This window comes from Mandrillus leucophaeus, unplaced genomic scaffold (assembly GCF_000951045.1).
Source record: "Mandrillus leucophaeus isolate KB7577 unplaced genomic scaffold, Mleu.le_1.0 Scaffold811, whole genome shotgun sequence".
Taxonomy (NCBI): domain Eukaryota; kingdom Metazoa; phylum Chordata; class Mammalia; order Primates; family Cercopithecidae; genus Mandrillus; species Mandrillus leucophaeus.
The window spans coordinates 974,168-996,220 of record NW_012108820.1 but is presented as its reverse complement, the minus strand read 5'-3'; the positions used below and the strand labels follow the sequence as shown (position 1 = coordinate 996,220).

General features: G+C 35.5%; 1 protein-coding gene across 5 annotated transcripts in view; it reads left to right on the top strand.

The window, feature by feature from the left end:
- The window catches only part of HSPH1 (heat shock 105kDa/110kDa protein 1), a 26,852-nt gene extending 5,220 nt beyond the window's left edge, over window positions 1-21,632 (top strand). For 3 of the 5 annotated variants that reach the window (XM_011967839.1, XM_011967840.1, XM_011967841.1), the window contains 16 exons: window positions 2,267-2,407; window positions 3,192-3,314; window positions 5,309-5,408; window positions 6,506-6,639; window positions 7,055-7,299; window positions 8,069-8,297; window positions 9,765-9,871; window positions 10,128-10,261; window positions 12,460-12,665; window positions 14,285-14,416; window positions 16,948-17,085; window positions 17,950-18,075; window positions 19,157-19,264; window positions 19,365-19,484; window positions 19,691-19,852; window positions 20,735-21,632. In XM_011967839.1, the coding sequence (XP_011823229.1) occupies window positions 2,267-2,407; window positions 3,192-3,314; window positions 5,309-5,408; window positions 6,506-6,639; window positions 7,055-7,299; window positions 8,069-8,297; window positions 9,765-9,871; window positions 10,128-10,261; window positions 12,460-12,665; window positions 14,285-14,416; window positions 16,948-17,085; window positions 17,950-18,075; window positions 19,157-19,264; window positions 19,365-19,484; window positions 19,691-19,852; window positions 20,735-20,941 (2,412 nt within the window). In that variant the 3' untranslated portion in view covers window positions 20,942-21,632. The remainder of the gene's footprint in view (window positions 1-2,266; window positions 2,408-3,191; window positions 3,315-5,308; window positions 5,409-6,505; window positions 6,640-7,054; window positions 7,300-8,068; window positions 8,298-9,764; window positions 9,872-10,127; window positions 10,262-12,459; window positions 12,666-14,284; window positions 14,417-16,947; window positions 17,086-17,949; window positions 18,076-19,156; window positions 19,265-19,364; window positions 19,485-19,690; window positions 19,853-20,734) is intronic. The other 2 variants (XM_011967842.1, XM_011967843.1) reach the window with 2 other exon arrangements.
- The last annotated feature ends 421 nt before the right edge of the window (window positions 21,633-22,053 follow it).

Here is a 22,053-nt window from a genome sequence, read left to right as displayed (position 1 = left end):
CTTTTGGTGTTTTAGTCATGAAGTCCTCGCCCATGCCTGTGGCCTGAATGGTATTGCCTAGGTTTTCTTCTAGGGTTTTTATGGTTTTAGGTCTAACATTTAAGTCTTTAATCCATCTTGAATTGATTTTTGTATCAGGTGTAAGGAAGGGATCCAGTTTCAGCTTTCTATATATGCTAGCCAGTTTTCAGGACTGGGAGATATTTTTGTCCTGACCTGTGCTGTTTAAAAAATACAGTAGCCATGTACTGTATTGAGTATTTGAAATGTGGCTTGTCTGAATCAAAATGTGAAGTATAAAATACACACGAGATTTTTTTACTTTTTAATCAAATTGAAAAGTAAAGTATGGTATTTCATCAATTTTTTTTATTGACTACTTATTGAAGTGATAATTTTTAAAATATATTGCCCTAAGTTAATTGAAATTAATCCAATCTCTTACTAGTTTTTAGTGTGGCTGCTAGAAAATTTTATGTAGGTAGCTCCCCTTTATTCTGACATATAATTCTATTGAACAGCACTGATCTAGGCAGACCTCTTGGTGGAGAGAAGCAGTGAAAGATATATGAAATGCTCTTTGAGAGGCTCTTTGAAATAGAAGACATTTTTCTAAATACAGAAAATAGTATTGCTAAAAAAGAAAATTTTGGACTGTATCTTAGTACTGTATTGTATGTTACAGAATGTATGTAGTACTGACCTATTAAAAAATCAGGTCAGGTTTGAAAACAAAAATCTGTCTCTTAAAATGCTTATGTTGTAATAAGAAATTGGCACTTTATCAAACTTACGAATCTGCTTTCATTAGAAAATTCTTTCATGTTTTCCAATCCTTTGAATATGTAGGTTGGATTTAACTGTATTTCCTTTTTACATTGGAAGAGCGATATAACAAAAGGGTGAAAAAAGAAAGGAGAAATAGGCACACTCAAAATGATGTGTTCAAAAGGATAGTGGGACTTCAGTTGTAACAATCCTCTAAATGTGCCCATTGAGGATATTGATAACCTAGACCTAAAATTCTGTTGCATCTTTGTGGTTATGTGAGAAGGATCTGTTGAGACTCACATTTGACCAGTAGACTACATCTCAGTTTTAGATCATAAGGAATTTTAAGACCTAAACTCGCTTGAATTCTATGTTGTTTGAAAATTAGCACTGCCAAGCTAACTGTATTCTTCCTTTATTCAAAGAACTAGGTAAGAGAAAAAGTAAGTAGTAGACTGTTTTGGTATTTTTAAGCTAATAATTTCAGAATTCTTAGTTTTCAATCTTACAGTTATTTCTTGTTTCAAATGAGGTACGTTTGAATGAAATGTGCTCTGAAGTGGGGCTTTTCGATCTAGAGTTTACCTAAAATATTTAACCAAAACTGTGGATTAAAAACACACCATGTCTTACAGCAGTTTAACAGACGTGCACCAGGTGTGTAAGGTAGCAGTTCAGTGTCTCGTTTATAAAAACCATGGCTCTCAGGCCTTCACAATATGCACATGCTGTTGAAAACATTGGGTCACTTAGAAACTTTTTGAATTACTCTTCAGTCTCCTACTTTTTGGTGTAGATAACTAGCATTTCATGCTGTTGCTAGGAACAGTAGCAATCCATGTATTTTCTGACACAGAATGTCTATCCTGGCCACTTAGCAATTTATTAGACTATAAAAATCAACTTTTTTTTTTTGAGACTGAGTTTCACTCTTGTTGCCCAAGCTAGAGTGCAATGGTGCTATCTTGACTCACTGCAACTTCTGCCTCCCAGGTTCAAGCGATTCTCCTGCCTCAGCCTCTCAGTCAGTCATGCTCAGCTATAAAAATTAACTTTTTTAAACAAAATTATAATTTGACTATAGCACTACTATATCCGTTCATTCATTGGGTATAAAACTTCACAAGTTTAGTGGGGGGAAAAAGGAATGAAACAAGTGATAAAATTCTTGTGTGTTCAGAGCCTTTAGTGATAGTTTCACTGTCTTTTTATCTTACAGATTTTGAAATCTGCTTTAAAGTCTGTAGTCACACTATTTTGCCTCTTGTTCTGTCTTGCTGCTTACCTTCTGGCATTTTCTATAGGAGAAGAAAAAAGTATAAATAAAATCTGTTCATAGATGGGAATTTCAGTGAAACTGATGGGCCTCAGGGCAGCTTATGTGCACTCATGGGGTTGGTTCCGAATTGTAAAGTGACTAAATAAAATTACTGAAAGTACTGGTAGGTGGTGAAATTAGAGAAAAAAAATTAAAATCTCAAACCTCTTTTTGCAGCAAATCACTCATGCAAACAATACGGTGTCTAACTTCAAAAGATTTCATGGCCGAGCATTCAATGACCCCTTCATTCAAAAGGAGAAGGAAAACTTAAGTTACGATTTGGTTCCATTGAAAAATGGTGGAGTTGGAATAAAGGTAATATAATTGAGCAACCTTAGATTCCTTGATAGGAGACTCCTTCATCCATCCATAGAGAAAAATACTGACTTATTAATACTTAAAAAGACGAACTTATTTGAGTTACTACTCACATTTCTTAATTACACCAGGTGGTCTTTTTGTTTTTTATTCAGCTCTTTTTAAAGTATCGTAGATAGATGCTAAATTGTCTGAAAATTATTCAAATGGTAGTACATATGCTATAACTTAATTTGTGTTTCTTCTGACTTTTTGGCAATTATAAAATTGAAGTTTATTTGATGTTGGAAAAAAAGTCGACATTGTGTTCATGTATCAAATAAAAGTCTGTTCTGAGACAGCCCAGTTGCAATTGTGGGGAGAGCAATAGTGTAATAACACCAGGAATCTTTTTTTAAACTTGCAGAGGTATTCCTGTCTTGTGATCAACACACAATAATATTTATCCCAGTGATTCATCTCTTCAGTTAGAGTGGAAATTTACTACCTTCTTTCATGTTTTGACTAAGACTTTGGGTGGGGTATATCTGCCCTAGCTTTCTTCCCCTCCCCTTCATCTTTAGGTAGAAGTTCTTTCTTCCTTTTTTTTTTTTTCTCTTTTCCTTTCTCTCCCCCTTCTCTCTTTCCCCTTCCCTTTCTCCTCCTTTTCTTCCTTCTTTCCAAAACCACTACAACAGTAAAGATTTTATGGAAGGGAATGTGTGCTAACATTTGGAAGTTAAATACTGGCATGTAGCTTCAAGTACTACAATGTTTAAAACATCTTTTCCCTTCGATATAGGTGATGTACATGGGTGAAGAACATCTATTTAGTGTGGAGCAGATAACAGCCATGTTGTTGACTAAGCTGAAGGAAACTGCTGAAAACAGCCTCAAGAAACCAGTAACAGATTGTGTTATTTCAGTAAGTGTAATTCCGCAAGGCAGTGTGTGTTATTTCATTTGGCATTCTTTGTATTACTTTTAAGTATCAAATGTGTGAAAGCTGTTCTTTTACTAGAGATCATGTTCTACTGGACTGTATTAACATGTGTTCCAGAGCATTACAAAGTAGATTTGAGTGGTATTTTTAGCCAGAAGCTGCAAAGGTTCTTGACTGGAAATCAAAATCTCATGTGAGGCTTTTTGAAAATACAGATTTTGAGTGGTTCCATGTGGGAGTATTCTAATATAGTTAGTTGCTGCACTATCAGGCTTGTACATTTAACACAGGAGCTTTTCACAGGTGAAAGAATTCTACCCTTCATTGAGAAATGAGTGCATTAGGAGTTTTAAAATGTAGCCTACCAGTAGTGACAAAAGCTAAATTTTTAGCACTAGCAAGCCTGTTACCTTCAGTGGACAGTTACTAGTTAGACTGTCAAGGGGTACTTGAAATGAACAAAAGTCATCTTTTTTTTGGACACCAGAAAGGTAAATTCTGCTCACCCAGATGTCTTGGGTCACTTCTTGACACGTTGTGGGGTATGCTTTTGGACTTAAATACAGCATGGTCTTTGCGCTATAGTATGAGCAATGTGGCCAACTGAGATCAGTCAGCAAGAAGCCTTTGTGAATGAATGAGGCAGACGGGCTAACATTTCTCCTATTGTCCTTGCAAGATGGGAATTGTTTTAATCTCTGGCAAAATTAAAGAATTAAGTTAGAAGTCAGTGGCTTCTCCCTCCCCAGTCTCCCTTCCTTTTTTTTTTTTTTTTTTTTTTTGCCACAATTTTTTTCCCCTGGTGAACTGAGAAGCTGATGGAAGAAGTGTTCTGATTTGAAAGGTGAGCAGAGATCTACCTTTGCTCTTGCTCATGTCTCTCTCTCAAGCATCTACAAATATTTTGGACAACTTGGAAAAATCACTGTACTAAACTTAGGTACTTTGCACTGAAATGATTCTATGAATGTGTTGTTAGATACTTTTTTTCCTGAATAGTAGTATCCTGAAGTGCTGCACTAGAAGGCAGTCAAAAAGAATTACAGCTAGAATGGCACAAGTCAATGCTGTAAGAAACTTCAGCCCTTGAGCTGTTTTCACTCTTAGGAGAATCAAAAGGCTTTGCCAAAAAGTGATTTTGTAATCTTCACATGTTGACTGAATTAAGGAGTACCTCAGTGAACTGAACTGAAAGGGTGGTGGCTGGCATATGTTAGAGTTAGCTCTTTAAGTTCCTGTAGTTTTTGCCTATAGTTTAATTGTATTAAACATTAAATGTTGACCTAGTGTTATAATTTCCTAATGCCAGTAGAAACTTATGATTAGTTTGGAAGCAGATTTAATCCACTTTAATTTCAAGTTTTCTCTTAGATTTATGTAACTTTTAATATGTCTTATGAAACTCCTGATTAATTTTTATTTCAGCTTAAACTTGGTTATAGTAAAGACTATTTTGATCCTGTAATTTTGGGACAGTCTTTTCAAAAGTAGTTACTGTTTCTGAAGGTTAAGGAGCTTGCAGGAAACTAAAGCCCTATTTCTGTTTTGTGACTTGGTGAGACACCTACTTAGCTGGACTGTTGTGAATTTATAAGTGGTTCGTGGCCGGGCGTGGTGGCTCACGCCTGTAATCCCAGCACTTTGGGAGGCTGAGATGGGCGGATCACGAGGTCAGGAGATCGAGACCATCCGGGCTAACACGGTGAAACCCCGCCTCTACTAAAAATACAAAAATTAGCCGGGCGCGGTGGCGGGTGCCTGTAGTCCCAGCCACATGGGAGGCTGAGGCAGGAGAATGGCATGAACCTGGGAGGCGGAGCTTGCAGTGAGTGGAGATCGCGCTACTGCACTCCAGCCTGGGTGACAGAGCGAGACTCCGTCTCAAAAAAAAAAAAAAAAAAAAAAAAGTGGTTTGTGAGGAATTTCTAAGTATATTTTGTGTTCTAGATAATTCAGAATTGTTTGTTTGTTTGTAGGTCCCCTCCTTCTTTACAGATGCTGAGAGGCGATCTGTATTAGATGCTGCACAGATTGTTGGCCTAAACTGTTTAAGACTTATGAATGACATGACAGCTGGTAAGGAAAAAGCACTTGTCGTGTAGAAGTGAATATACTATCAGAATTATGGATGTTCAGTGCTATTACTTTCGTATAGGTACAGAAACACAGCCTATCAAAAAATCGAGTCAGATTTGAAAAAAATGTACCTCTTAACAATGCTTATGGTTAATGAGAAATTGGTACTTTATCAAACTTCTGAATCTGCTTTCATTAGAGAATTTCATGTTTTTTCTTCCTTTGAAAATGTAGGTTGGATTTAACTTTGTTTCCTTACAATGCATTTATAGTTAGGAAACAAGTTTTCCCACAAGCTTAAAATTCTGGGCTTTAAAACTACCTTGGCTTACAAGTAATTGGTTTAGTGTAAAAAAAAAATTTACTGAACTGTAGATAGGTGATCACTTATCAAATATTGCTTTAAGCCTGTACTATCTGAATGTGTTACGCTAGGTATTGTGGATATACAGTGGTGATCACAGCATCTCTTCCTTGAGCTTTCATTAGTTTATTATGATTACAGATGAACAAAAAATCACTTAAGGAAAAAAGTCAGTTTTTATGCTGAAAAGTTCTACTCACATATTTGTTAGGTTTTTGGAAAACTTAAATATTGGTAAAAATACGTTCTTAGGTATACATGTTTAGAAATACAGTTTAAAGTTCAGAAGAAAACAAACTTTAGGGTTGTTCAGCTATTTACCTCAGATCTAAAAGAAAATTGGTAGGAACTGCAGTTGCTGTAGTTGTATATTAAATTCTTAATTTTTTTGGATAAGCAGTGTCCTAGCAGGTTGTGGTTGAAATGTAAGTATTGCATAATGAGTCTGATACTCTGTGTGATACGTGGTTATGTTTCACTGTATTCACGCCATACATGTTTTGTCTAGCACATCTCCATATATTGAAAAGTGATAGAGCATTGTTCTGAAATCAGAAAGAGAGTAATAATTCCAAGAAAATCAGTGTGAAGTCAGGTATAAAAGGAATGTAATGTGTTCACCTTTAATTGTTTCAAGTTAATAGTCAAGCTTCCTCCATGTGTAATTTTATGTAACAGTGAGATTCCTAAGAAAATGTGAACCGAGGAATTGAAACATACTTATTTTTTTTAGTTGCTTTGAATTACGGAATTTATAAGCAGGATCTCCCAAGCCTGGATGAGAAACCTCGGATAGTGGTTTTTGTTGATATGGGACATTCAGCTTTTCAAGTGTCTGCCTGTGCTTTCAACAAGGGAAAATTGAAGGTAAAGCCATACATTGGAACTCAGTGTCCAAAACATATTAAGTGTTGTGACTTTAAGCTACTGAGCCTCTTTACTAGGCTTTTTCTTCTTGGTAATGAAGAGTTTTATTTTAGGTAGAGATGTTAACAAGAAACGGTTGCTAAGGTTGATCTCCATAAAGATGATGTAATTGTCTTAGCATACTCTTAAGTGTTCTTGTTTCAGAAAGAAAAGACTTTTGCAGTTATTTTCTATGTAGTCATTTAAAGGCAAAAATATCTTAGAGATTTATTCCTGACTGATTTGGATTTCATGTTATAATTTAAATATAGTCTTGAGTCTCTTAGTCTTTAATTGTTTGGGTAGTAATATTTAAGATACTAGTTACAAATGTGATTGAAAATAACCAGACTATTTGTTGTTTCGACCAAATTAGGTACTGGGAACAGCTTTTGATCCTTTCTTAGGAGGAAAAAACTTCGATGAAAAGTTAGTGGAATATTTTTGTGCAGAATTTAAAACTAAGTACAAGTTGGATGCAAAATCCAAAATACGAGCACTCCTTCGTCTGTATCAGGAGTGTGAAAAACTGAAAAAGCTAATGAGCTCTAACAGCACAGACCTTCCACTGAATATCGAATGCTTTATGAATGACAAAGATGTTTCCGGAAAGATGAACAGGTGTGTCTTGAATTCTACAGATTAATTAGATGGAACTTTTTTTGAAAGTAGCCCAGGTGTCAGTTCTAGTGGGTGTCGTGAGTCTTGGCCTACATTTGAGAATTGTGCGTTACACGCCTGTGGCTGCAGATGCTGTTGTTTTTATCACCACTAGCTCTAGGGGCGCTTATGTGAAGAGGACTTTTAAAAATACCTTTGCTAAGTACTCCCATGGGTCTAACTACTACCCTCAAGTCTTCTTGGTATTTTCACTTTTTAGTATTTCTGGGCCAGTAATTGAATACTGGTTTCACAGAGATACTGTGCAGGGACTGGAAATAACCATTGAAAGTAATGAGAATCAGATCAAAACATTTAGAAGGGTTGGACCTGTTGGTACCTGCCTGTGGTCACAACTTTTCAGGAGGCTGAGGTGGGAGGATCCCTTGAGCCCAGGAGTTTGAGGCTTCAGTGAGCTATGATTGTGCCACTGCACTCAGCAAGACTGTCTCTGGGGAAAAAATTTTAGAAGTAAAATGGTGGTCATAAGCAATATAAAATGATTTATTTGAGTAATAACAGGAGAACTGATTGTCTTCCTCATTATCTTTCTGCACCTGTTTGGTATATTTATCAAAGACAAAAGAGCTGTAAACTACAGTACAGCTAAACTTGGCCCATGTGGGATCCAGGGTGTCTGAGGGGGAAAATAATGAAATTCACTGGGTTATCAAAAGTAGGACAGGATATTGGTCTTAACCTTTCTAAAAACAAGTTTTCATTTGCTAAGGTCACAATTTGAAGAACTCTGTGCTGAACTTCTGCAAAAGATAGAAGTACCCCTTTATTCATTGATGGAACAAACTCATCTCAAAGTAGAAGATGTGAGTGCAGTTGAGATAGTTGGAGGTGCTACACGAATTCCAGCTGTGAAAGAAAGAATTGCCAAATTCTTTGGAAAAGATATTAGCACAACACTCAATGCAGATGAAGCAGTAGCCAGAGGATGTGCATTACAGGTACTTTCTCAACTCTGCTTTTGCTTGGTGGACAGTCCTTAAAAACAGTTTCCAGTGTATGTCATCATGGTAGGATAATAAACAGAGACCTGTGTCTAGGTAGCAGAAGGACATTTTAAACAAACCCGTAAAGCTGTAGGGAGATAAGGCCACTCAAATCTAAAAGATCCAGTGAATTTCAATTAATAGAACTACCAAGCTGGTGTTTCTCAAGCTGAGAATCAAAAACAGGTATGATTCTGGGGATATCACAGAAAACACAGCTGAAACACTAATAAACTGTGTGGTGGTGGCAGTTGTTACTTACAAAGCACACAGGGAATTAGAATCTAATCTGATATAATAAGGAATTGATTTGGGGCAAGTTTTCAGGGTGTTAGGAGTATTAACAAATGGTATTAGAAAATAACCTTCTCTTATCCTCAAATTGATTTTTAATCTGCCTATCAGATAAAAAGGCAGCCCAGAAGTGTGAAGTTAGTTTGGTGAAAAACACCAAATCTGGAAGTTATTTGGTAAAAAAGAAAATACTAGTTTATATTTAGGATATTACAGTCAAAAAAGATCTAAACTTTATTTAAATAGTTTTAAATAAAGTTTCAAGTTGACATATTTGAGTTTTAAGCTAGTTAGCAGTTTTTAAAATATAAAACAGGATTCTGTAAACAAAGGTATTTAGACTGACTCTCTTTGTATACTTATAAAAGGAAGAATAGGTAGATACTAATTATTAATGATAATCCATTGTATTATCCATCCTGTTCTATGGGGTTTTTGTTTTCGCTTTTTTCTTCATAATGGAATATGCCTCCTTTAATTAACTCTGATTCCTTCAAATGTTGGAAGTTTATATTCAGAAGTAGAGCTAATTTTGGCCTCTCTTTTGAAGGATCCTATACTAAATGATGATTTTTTTTTGGGTCTATTCAGCTTGATCATCTATTTAGCTATTTTTATATGTCGTGTCTAAATAGGGATTTGTCCACCTATCTGTTGGGTGTTGCCTTTCCCAAATTTGAATTTACCATTGCTTTCTTCGTTTACACAATTATTTGAAAATCTGAACATTATGGCCCTTTTGGGGGTGTCTCAGACATTTGGAAAGCAGTGTAGACAGAACTGTTCATGTATGTATGTGTACATATTCAAAAGTGATCTTGAAATTGCTGTCAGCAAGGCATTTCTAGAAAGACCAGTCTGTTTTCCTAATCCCCATGAAACCTGTTGTTGATTAACTGTCATTATCTTAAGATATATTATTTGTCTTTGTACCTAGTAATTGGCATAGTATTTAGATGGTAAAATAAATTCTTTGTTTAGATGAAATACACTGGAAACGATTTTGGAATGTGAGTTTTTAAAAAAAAAACCAAAATCTTGTCCATCCATTAGAATTCAGTTTTATATTAAAAGATGACTGGGAAGTGTTCATGTGCTCATGATAATTTTATTTTATTTTTTTTTAAGTGTGCAATCCTTTCCCCGGCATTTAAAGTTAGAGAATTTTCCGTCACAGATGCAGTTCCTTTTCCAATATCTCTGGTCTGGAACCACGATTCAGAAGATACTGAAGGGTATGTAGCAGAAAATAGCATTCAGATACTCTAATGTAAAGAAGAAAAATTAACAGATGACTTCTCTAGTGGGGAGTCATTAATTTACCTGGAATCTTTCAACAACCAAATCTACCAAAATATTTCTCTCATTTTGGTATTGTAAATGATGAGATAGAATTGATAAAGATTTTAGAAAGTCTCTTTTCTGTTTGTATAGCACAGTAAGCATATTTAAGTACTTCATCTGCTGAATGCCTTTTTCTTTTCTCTCCAGTGTTCATGAAGTGTTTAGTCGAAACCATGCTGCTCCTTTCTCCAAAGTTCTCACCTTCCTGAGAAGGGGGCCTTTTGAGCTAGAAGCTTTCTATTCTGATCCCCAAGGAGTTCCATATCCAGAAGCAAAAATAGGTAAGCAGTTCATTGTGTATATTTTACTCTTTAGTTAAAGACTTAGCTTCTCATTCATTGTACAAACTTTAAAAGTTTTCTTATTCTTAGCGATGTTGAGGGGAGCATAATTCTGTGTGAAGACATTTTCCATTTAGAATAATGGTGATGGAGAAATAACTTCATTTTATTGAGTCATCCGCTCTAGAGATAGAATGACTTGGTAGTTCTGCTGTTACTTGGAGTTTTGCCGTTACTTGAAAGTATATATGTGTACATATATATATATGAACACTTTAGTATTTTCACTATTCTGATACAGTCTGTATGTAAAAGGTTATCCCTGCTTTTAATACTAAGTTTTTCTCTAGGCTAAGTGTTATTTGTAGTCTGTTACTTCTAGTTTAAAACCTGAGTCAGCGACCATTGTGAATCCACTTCTCAAGTGTACCTTTGTGTTATCTTTTCTAAAGATAAGTTTTTTTTGGTACATATTTTGGGGGGACACTTGACACCATCCATCTACTTTTACCCATAGTAAGTCTCTTTCCCAGACCATGGGTGAAATTGCCAATATTGCTAGGTCTTCTCAGGACACACCCTTGCCTCACACCTTTTCATAAATAAATTGTTTGAAGGAGTCGAACCTGATCAATTGTGTTTTCTTTCTTACTACTTTAAAGGCCAAAATGTTCTGACCCAGAGTTGTGGTGTATTGTTTTTAAAACAGTTTTCATGAATTTATTGTTAGGAAAAGAAATCATTGCATGTAGACTTGTAAGATTTTGATAAATTGGAATCTGTGCATTAATTACTGTGTGGAAGATAAAATCCCAGCTTTTTGGCATGGCATCTAATTTTTCATGTTTGATTGAAACTGAAAACGTCACACATACTTGAGCCATCTTACATCCCACTTTCCAGAATAAATGCTGTTTCTTTAGATAGGTGGATGTTTTGGCAAATATTTCCTCAACTACTGATTTGACAATTAAGGTGTATTCTTTCATCTTTCAGTGACATTGTAATTAAATCTGTAGCTCTGTGTGTTTATATAGACAGCACTTTAAGTACTAGGCAGTTAAATCTCATTTAGAGCTTCGCACATAACAGGTTCAGAGTACTTACTTTTGACTCCGTGGTCTCTAGAGTTAAAGTACTTATTTGTGGCTATAACTTAAACCTAGCACTTGCTTCTTTAGTAAGTGCTCACTGGACTCAATCCTCAGAAGCATAGAAAAGTTAGGTAACTTTTGTAACAGGTCACACAGCCAGGATTCAAGCCCAGATAGTCTGGATTAAAGTCTACACTTTTATTAACCTTAGTAATGTTCTGGAACCCCATTGTATTATACATAATAATTTCAGACTTTCATACAGATTTTGGCTCACCTCCCTTATTTAAAACAGCTAAATGTTTTGATTATTTAACCAAAAGAATGGTATTCTTTAAAAGGTTATAGGATTAAAATTCAGCATGTGCTTGCTATCATTTTCCTTATGCTTTCAAACAGATTTTCATGTCTAGTTTGTGCTCACCCATCTGGAGAAGTAGGGTGGAAGGAGGCAAGAACTGCTTGTTATCAGTATCTTACACTCAGTGTTTGCCTAGTGTTAAATAAAATAGTTATAAGGGTGCCCTTATCTTTGAAAGCTTTTATGGCATACTAAGATTAATTTCAAGTATATACATTTTAAGAGGTCATAGTTATATATTAGAGGACTTCAATTTGGTAAAGACTGGGTAGAAAATTTTAAAACAGCAGTAGTTCGCAGGTGTTATTTTTTTAGTCTTTGTATTTTTCTTATCTGTCTCCTTTACACAGGTAGATTTTTATTGATTTATTAAGAGACAGGTTCTCACTTTGTCAGCAGGCTGAAGTGCAGTGATGTGATCACAGCTCAATGCCACCTTGAAGTCTTGGGCTCAAGGGGTCCTCCTGCCTCAGACTCCTGAGTAGCTGGGACTACAGGTGCATGCCACTGAGCTCGGCTAATTTATTATTTATTTTTTTATTTTTTATTTTATTTTTTTTTAGTAGACACGGATCTCACTATCTTGCCCAGGCTGGTCTCAAACTCTTGGGCTCAAGTGACCCACCACGGCCTCCCAAAGTGCTGGGATTACAGGCATGAACCACTTTACCTGGCCTCCTTTACAGAGATTTAGATTTAATTCTAAAATTGTGATTCTGTGATTGTTGTTGTTGTTGTTCTAGGCCGCTTTGTAGTTCAGAATGTTTCTGCACAGAAAGATGGAGAAAAATCTAGGGTAAAAGTCAAAGTGCGTGTCAACACCCATGGCATTTTCACCATCTCTACGGCATCTATGGTGGAGAAAGTCCCAACTGAGGAGAATGAAATGTCTTCTGAAGCTGACATGGAGTGTCTGAATCAGAGACCACCAGAAAACACAGACACTGATGTAAGTTTGTGGATAAACCCTTGTGTTTGAGTAGAGTTGACTTAGTTGTAAGCTATAGAAGTGGGTAGGGAAGGGTTAAAATGAATGTTTTCCTTCATAAATAATTTTGATCAGAATTTTAGGTAATGATAATAGCACTTGCCAGTTAGTGGTAATATACAGCTTGAAATTTGGTGAATTGTGACTAAATTGTGTGTAACTTGATTTGAAGTAACTAGTATATGACAGAGTAGGTGATGTTTCATTGAGTTGGGATTTTTTTGGTTTTTTGAAGATGTAGACCACACATTGAGAAGTCGAATGTTGACTGACGTTTAAGAAACTTAAAAAACAGACTGCTACAAAAACTGTTTGAAATAGCTACCAAATATTAAAGTGTTTAAAATTGTATGACAAAATTGGCTTTGATATTTTAGAACTTGTTTTTGTTTTTACATGGTTTTCTGTATTGTGGGAGGAAGGACGAGAAGTGTCTGTGTAGCGTATAGTAAGAATTGTTATCATTAGCATGAGTGCTAGTTCTGTGTGGTCAACAGAAGAATTTTAGGAAGCTAAAGTATTAGAGTAATTACAGTTTATTTCTAGGGAATAATTAGAAATAGCTTAAGAGGGAGGCAGTGTGGTGTTTTAGTAAAGATGTGAGAAAGTGCGTTATCTAGTGATCACTGTGTTACCTTTCTAGAACATCTAAGGAACATAAACATTCTTAGTTTTATTCTCATCTAGAAAAATTCTAATGTACAGTAGTTGGTTAAGTGATGAGTGCCATATACTTTCTCAATCTCTTTAGTACCTTTTGGATATCAGGAATGCCTCGTTCCTAAATACTTCAGTGTCTATCTTAGAATCTTGAAGCTAAGAGAAGAAAAATATGAGAAGAGTTCAGTGTGAGCAGAAAGTAGTTAACCTAGAATATTTCCGCCCTCTTCCAAAGATGGGTAAAGATCAAGCAAGCACTAATTTATTAGGGATTGAGGGCTACTAAAAAAGAAAATTAGGAAACTCTTAGGGTTCATTCTTCTTTTTCTTTACCAAATTTTTAATTAGGATTGTTAATATGTAGCATTTATTCTTTACTGGATATAGCTGGATCACAAAAATTGGGGACAGAGTGAGTCTTGGGTATCTATAAACTGAAGTGATGAATTCCGAGATAACTGATAATTGCCCATTTTATGAAACTGTTTAGTATATTGAAAATGGAGATATGTTGAGATCCATGATGGCTGCTGGTAAAATAGGTTTGGAAGCTTGTTTCTAGGAAAGAGGCCTGGAGTAATAACCCTAATCTATTTCCAGTGCCTTAGAGAATTAATATCTGTACAAGCTTAGATGAGCTTCCTAAGGGAGAGTTCTTGATTCTTACCACATCAATTAAATGCTTACTTGTGTTATTTAACCATATTAACTGCTGTCATTCAAAGAATTTTTTACAGGTTTAGAATATCTACAGAAGTTTTCAAGTACTTTGTGTTCATTTTGTTTTTATTCAGTACCTTTTCTCCCCACCTGTTCAGATTTCAGAAATTGAGTGTACCGTCTTTGGTGCCCTATAACTTTAACAATTTATACAAGTACACCTGCTTTCTACATCCTTTGTGCCTGGGCTTTCATTTCAGAAAAATGTCCAGCAAGACAACAGTGAAGCTGGAACACAGCCCCAGGTACAAACTGATGCTCAACAAACCTCACAGTCTCCCCCTTCACCTGAACTTACCTCAGAAGAAAACAAAATCCCAGATGCTGACAAAGTGAGTGACTCTTCTAGTTCATTCCATTAGACAATGTTGCAACATGTAATCATTAATGATATCATTAAATTGCAGTTTCAAGAGCAAGCACCAAATAATTTCATTCTGTGTAGGATTTTTTTCTGTTGATTTTCTATGTATTTTTCAACTAAAACCAGTTAGATGTATTTAAGTTCAATTAAGGGAATTGAATATCCTGCTTTAAACCTAAAAGCTTCTCTTGATTAACTGCCACTCGAAGTAACAAGAGACCAATGTATAGTGTTTGTTGTCTTTCAAAGAGCAGAGGTATCTTCTAATACCAAAGGCAGAACTTGATATTTCCCAGGGCTACATGATTAGTTTTCACTTGAACTAATCAGTTGATAAATACATGGGCTATAGGAGTCTAGTAAACTTCTTTCTCCTCTCAAGCCATTGGTCAAATTTAAGTAAATTAATTATGGTGGTCTGGTAATAACCAGATTGCATTTCAAGGTAATTATTTTTTTGTCCTGCTTCCACAGTAGGTATTGGAAGCTAACTTAAATAGTGGTGTTGTGTCCCTTGGAAAATGACAGCTTGTAATCAGACCTTTAAGAGTCATGGTCAGATGGATATTGGAAAATTTCTGTTGTTAACGGTGAATCACCGTACGTTTTGTGGAACTTTATTATTTTCTGTACAAGGTACATGTAAATAATTAGCCTGCTCTTGGTGGTTTGGCTTCCCTTACATTCTGAGGGTAGAGGTTTTTTTACCCTCAGGCAAATTACAGAATCTTTCATTGGGTCAGGATAGGTTTTTATACTATGTAAAAGTTTCCAGTTTTTAATTTTTCCGTCCCCTCATTGATCCTGGGAGCTCCAGTGTGAGCTGTGGGTCCTGACTCTGATTTCTGAAAGCTGCTCTCTGTTTTCCGCTGGTAAGTTGTATGGTGATGGTGGTTATTTGGAAAAATAGCTGCTTAGTTTCAACAGCACACCCCTTGACTTGGGATGAGCATACACATCAGCTCTTGCTGAGAGTCTTAGTACCTGTCTAGAACATGACATTGGGTAGGATCTCATGCTCCTTAGTTGTAGGTGTGACCACTAGTCTGAAGCCTTTTGGAGCATTACTACCCCTTTGGAGAGGGTTCCTCATCCATTCCGTGTTGAAACGCCATTTTGTGATGCTGGTTTTGTCAGTAGTTGGTTTAATTGGGTACTATCAGGTTGTCTTGTCTTGATTTAACTTCCATACATGTACTGTTATCCATTTGTTTCCTAGCATCTGTTGCTCTTGTCTTCCTAGGTGTATGTTTGATTGGATTCATTTTTCTTTCCTGTGGTTCATGCCCTCAGAGCATGCATAATATATTGAAGGGTTGTGTGCATTAGAAGGAAAATGAGGTGTGGAGGACTGCAGGCTGACTGCCTAGTTCATCTATAGTGATACAGCTTATAGCACTTGATAGGTGATTTCTAAGGAACACTGAGATCAGTCTCTGAAACATGGGATCTAGTTCCATCTCTTTAATTTTAGGCAAGTCATTGAACTTTCTAGACCCACTTTCTTCGATAAAGTGCCTAAGATTTTTAATCCATTATAACTCCTCAAAATTATCTATGGCTATGATTATTGTGCCTCATGGGCTAGTGTCTTCCCATTTTACCATCCTACCTACAGGATACATGTTTATACACTGTGGTTGTCATCTGATCTGTCATAGAACTGAGTCTGCTCATTTGTGTTCTTTGTCATTTATATTAGTAGGAACCTGCAGAAATGGAAATGCATAGCAAAGGCTTGGAAAATTGAAGGCCACAGGAGATACTTACTTCTTTAGCCCTGTATTTACATATTTTGAAAAAACTACATAAATCATTGGCATGTGTCACATCAGTCCATTTGCTACTTTAAGACTGTTATCTCTTTTTACCTTGCAAAGTTGCTTATGAGAAATGATACAATTCAAAGGTGGATAGTAAGAATAATATATGTGTGTGTGTGTGTGTGTGTGTGTATGGGGTAGAGAGAGAGATATATACTCCAAGTTCCATAAGGAAATTTTAAAAGGCACTCGTCAGTGTAGTGCTAGTTGTAATTGAAGCAGGCATAGTAGCATATAGGGCCTACAATATTATAGGAATTAAGATGATCCTAACCTGTTTTGCATTGGTTGAAGCTTATCCTTAGGTGACAGGTTCTAGAATCTATAAAGATAAGAATAATTTAGTAATTTTCACTTTTTGACTCATGGGACTTATAAGAATATTTAAAGGGGTTAGAAAGTAAAGACTTGTGAAGAAAAGCTTTAGCAGGAGAGATTGTTCAATACGAGAAGAGAAAAACATGCCAGTGAATTCCCAAAGGAAGGTATGGCATATTTAATAGCAGCCCTGATTTAAAATAGTGGGAATTAGGTGATTCTGTAGACCCTTCTAACTTTATGATTTGTAGAGATTTTATTTTTGCCCAAGTCATCAGTAAGTATGAGGAGATCTTTTTTGTGTTTTTCCAAGTGGGTTGTTTAAAATTTTTTCCTTTTTTTTATTCCCCTTCCTAAGGCAAATGAAAAAAAAGTTGACCAGCCTCCAGAAGCTAAAAAGCCCAAAATAAAGGTGGTGAATGTCGAGCTGCCTATTGAAGCCAACTTGGTCTGGCAGTTAGGGAAAGACCTTCTTAACATGTATATTGAGACAGAGGTAAGTACTTCAATTAAATATTTTTATTTTGAAATATGTTTAGTTTCTTGGCCCTGTTACCTATGTTTCTAGTAGATAAATGGCCATAATTCTTTCTCATCCCAAGTTTTATATAGTTTTAGGGATAGAATGAAGCCAAAACTAATGAATTTTGCAGTTTAATTTTTTTTAACAAGTTTGTTTAATTTTTTTTTTGTATTCATATTAGAGCTATGCCGTAGATAATTATGCTTGATATAACATGATAGGCTGAGTTCTTGTGAAAAAATTGGATGGCAGTAAATCATAACAGAGCACAATACAGTTGGAATTTCATGGCACACTAAATATTTCTATTAAAATACATTGTGTTTTTTAGTAGTCTGAAATTCTAGAATAATTCTAGAAATGTGAAATAATTGAGATTTGGTTTTTCCATACTGAGGTGGGAATATTGTATTTAGAAGTTTATTTAACAATAAACTGTAGTCCATGGATTTATCTTTGATTTTAAAATGTGGCAAAGTGGTGTGGCTGTTATACATTGGCCAGTATTAATCCAAATATAGACAACCATTTATATACAAGAAAACAAAATTACATTTAAGCAGTAGCTTGGTTTTTTTTTTTTTTTTTTTTAAGCATTAAATATGAAGTCTGTGTAATCTGTTACAATGTTAAAAAAATCAAACTTCAGCCTGAGTATTTAGAAAACGGAAATGTCTGTTGGGTTTGTAGGAAGAGTTTGACTAGGTATAAATTGGAACTGTGTTAACACTAAAATTTGTTTTGTATCATGTTTTTTAAAACCCCAGAGTCTACACATTTAAAATTTAGTTTGAGTTAACTAGAAGACCGGAATTAACCTTTCCTGTTTCCTGACAGGGTAAGATGATAATGCAAGATAAACTGGAAAAAGAAAGGAATGATGCTAAAAATGCAGTTGAGGAATATGTGTATGAGTTCAGAGACAAGCTGTGTGGACCATATGAAAAATTTATATGTGAGCAGGTATGTTTTAGAGCTCTGTTTTTGTTCAGGTAGTCTCATATAAAGTGTTTAGTATCAAAATTGACAGTTGAGGCTTAAGCCTTTACTCAGTTAGATAACTTGAACTTTTTGGAAACAGAAAACAAAAGTAATGGAGATAGAGGCTCATTGGTGATGAGCAGTTTTATTTTGTACTAGCCTACCCCTAAAACTCTTCATTTTTACCATCTAGAAGAGAGAACCTATCAAGTATTTATGTAGAGTTCATGGCATTACTGTCATAGGGTCTAGGATAAATACAAGAAAAATCTTTGCTTTTAAAGACCTCAAATGCAGTGACACTGCTGCCTTGGTAGCTTTCCTGTCATTGTTTCATCTCGTAACGTGTTCAGTCATTCCCAGAGCTTACTAAGCCCTGTTATTCCCCTTATCCCTTTTCTTGACTCCTAGTTGGTATGGCTCTGAGAAAATCCCAGAAGCACAACTATGAAAGACAGGACTTAGAAAAAAGAAACTGACTGGATAAAAATCTAGAATTTAGTTAAGTGTCATTTAAAGTGAAATTTGGAGTCTGTTTTATTAATAGTTCTAAGGTCTCTGGGCTACCTTGTAACGTACTTCAGTTTTAGCTCTGTCCTGACATTCTCTGAATTTCTTATGGTGGGGACTCCAAAGTCGAGATGACTGAACAAGGCAGGACCTCCCAGGGCTAGAGTAGAAGTTCATACCCTACATAAACCGGTTAGGAATGATTTTTTCATGTGTTCAGTGATTGGCAACTTGTATAGCTTCCCCTTCAGTGTTTGATAGTTGTGTAAGTCAACAAAAAATTACTAAAACCCGGGTTTTTTTGGAAAGAAGATAATTGCTTTTCTATAAACCACATTTCATTGTACAGATTGGGCTTCCAAGATAAATATTTTAAGTCAGTGAGAGCCGTTTTCGACGTCTCTATGTAACAAGGCAGAGAAGCCAAATCAGAGTGCCTTCCTAGATACGATTAGCTACCTAGTATGAGAATACCTCTGAGAATGCCCCTTTGTTTTGTTGTGAAAAATTCTGAAGTATGAGTGCCACTGATATTGTCATATTTTGTGTTAAGGATCATCAAAATTTTTTGAGACTCCTCACAGAAACTGAAGACTGGCTCTATGAAGAAGGCGAGGACCAAGCTAAACAAGCATATGTTGACAAGTTGGAAGAATTAATGGTAGGTCGCTTTCTCCCCCTGAAAGGTGGTACTTGTGTTTTAAACTACAGGCTTTAAAATAAAATTATGATAACTATTAATTTATTACATTTTATTTTAGAAAATTGGCACTCCTGTTAAAGTTCGGTTTCAGGAAGCTGAAGAACGGCCAAAAATGTTTGAAGAACTAGGACAGAGGCTGCAGCACTATGCCAAGATAGCAGCTGACTTTAGAAATAAGGTGAGTCAGTCTTTTTGTACATAGGGAGAAAGTGAACCTAGATTTTAATAAGCTAACATTTAAGCTGGGAATCATCATGAATAGTCTTAACTTTGAAATCTTGGTATTTGAGGTTAGAGGTAGATTTGAACTTCCTGGAAAGTTGGGTCAAATGAAATGTTACTGTTCAATAAATTCTACAGAATGACCATGTTATTTCTGTTCAGGATGAGAAATACAACCATATCGATGAGTCTGAAATGAAAAAAGTTGAGAAGTCTGTCAATGAAGTGATGGAATGGATGAATAATGTCATGAATGCTCAGGCTAAAAAGAGTCTTGATCAGGATCCAGTTGTACGTGCTCAGGAAATTAAAATAAAAATCAAGGTGAGTGTTACTGTCTCATGTTTACTGCTGGGTTCGCTTACGGACTCAAGTTGCAGTCATTTGAACCTTCAGCGTAGCCATTTTTCCTATAAATCTTTTACCTCATCCTGACTGAGACCAGCTTTTCTTAGTTTATTATTCTGTCACAAAATACAGAAGACCTCATAAGTTTGTTAAATTTTCCACTTCTCCGTTTATTCATTCATTTCAACAAGTGTATTTGTTGAGCCTGTCATGTGCCAGTCCTTGTTCTCAGGATTAAACAATTAAGTGTGCAAAGTGTAGTCTCTGACCCTGTGGAACTCATCTTGTAATGGGAGGGAGACCAACAGTAAACAAGTCTGGTCGTCTATCAGAGATGTTAAGTGCTATAGGGGAACAAACTAAGGAAAAAGGGCTTAGGAAATTCTAGGTCTTGTGTGTGAGGCTGGAAGGAAACTGGGAAAAGTGTTCTTCTGGAATAATGTTCAAACACAGTGAAGGTCAAGGAAAAGTGACCCTTTTAAGCACTGTCAGTTTCAAGCTATAAACTTGAATTCTAGCTCTTTCCTCACTAGTTTTCCTGATCTTGAAGTTACTTAACCTCTTTGAACCATCATTGTCTTCCATGAAGTGGGGATTATAATTTCTGTCTTTTAACATTGTTGTGAGGATTGAAGGAAGTAATATATGTAAGTACATAGTCCTAACACATCATGGAAGAATATTAATACTGTCTTTTGGTCAGACTGTAAACTGTGGTTTGGGGCAAGTGTAATGAGAAAATGTAATTATTTGATGTATAATTGGAGTTGGTAGAAAAACAGTGGGTCAGGTATGTGGAGAAGCAGTTGAAAATGAACTGGATGGATCTGAGTTAATCTGATAACTATTTTCTTATAGGAATTGAACAACACATGTGAACCCGTTGTAACACAACCGAAACCAAAAATTGAATCACCCAAGCTGGAAAGAACTCCAAATGGCCCAAATATTGATAAAAAGGAAGAAGATTTAGAAGACAAAAACAATTTTGGTGCTGAACCTCCACATCAGAATGGTGAATGTTACCCTAATGAGAAAAATTCTGTTAATATGGACTTGGACTAGATAACATTAAATTGGCTTATTCCTTCAATTAATAAAATATTTTTGCCATAGTATGTGACTCTACATAACATACTGAAACTATTTATATTTTCTTTTTTAAGGATGTTTAGAAATTTTGTGTATTATATGGAAAAAGACAAAAAGCTTAAGTCTGTAGTCTTTATGATCCTAAAAGGGAAAATTGCCTTGGTAACTTTCAGATTCCTGTGGAATTGTGAATTCATACTAAGCTTTCTGTGCAGTCTCACCATTTGCATCACTGAGGATGAAACTGACTTTTGTCTTTTGGAGAAAAAACTGTACTGCTTGTTCAAGAGGGCTGTGATTAAAATCTTTAAGCATTTGTTCCTGCCAAGGTAGTTTTCTTGCATTTTGCTCTCCATTCAGCATGTGTGTGGGTGTGGATGTTTATAAACAAGACTAAGTCTGACTTCATAAGGGCTTTCTAAAACCATTTCTGTCCAATAGAAAATGACTTTTTGCTTTGATATTAAAGATTCAATGAGTAAAACAAAAGCTAGTCAAATGTGTTAGCAGCATGCAGAACAAAAACCTTAAAATTTATCTCTCACTATACAGTATATTGTCATGTGAAAGTGTGGAATGGAAGAAATGTCAATCCTGTTGTAACTGATTGTGAACACTTCTATGAGCTTTAAAATAAAGTTCATCTTATGGTGTCATTTCTAAACTGTTGATTTTGTTACTAATTTAAAAAATGAGATGGGGGAGAATATGAATTATTTCAGCAGAAATGAAGTTAGCGTCCAGTTTTTCTTTTTTACTGCTTCTGTGATCTCTTCTCTAAGTGAAAATGTTTTTCTCCTGACAGAAAAATAGCATATGTCTATTACATTAAAGCATTTTAAAAATACTATAAAGTGAATAAAACTTAAAATCTCGCCACCCAGAAAAAAAATTGTTAACACTTTGTTATACATCCTTGGAGCCTTTTCCCCCTAATGATGGGGGTATATCTGTGTGAGTGTCTATGTTACAGTGCTGTAGGCTGTTTTTAAAACTCTATACCAGGGAAATCAGTAAAGTCAGGTGTTGTAACTGCATAAATGTAGTGAGTTCATTATAAAGACATACTTAAAAATACCAATCTT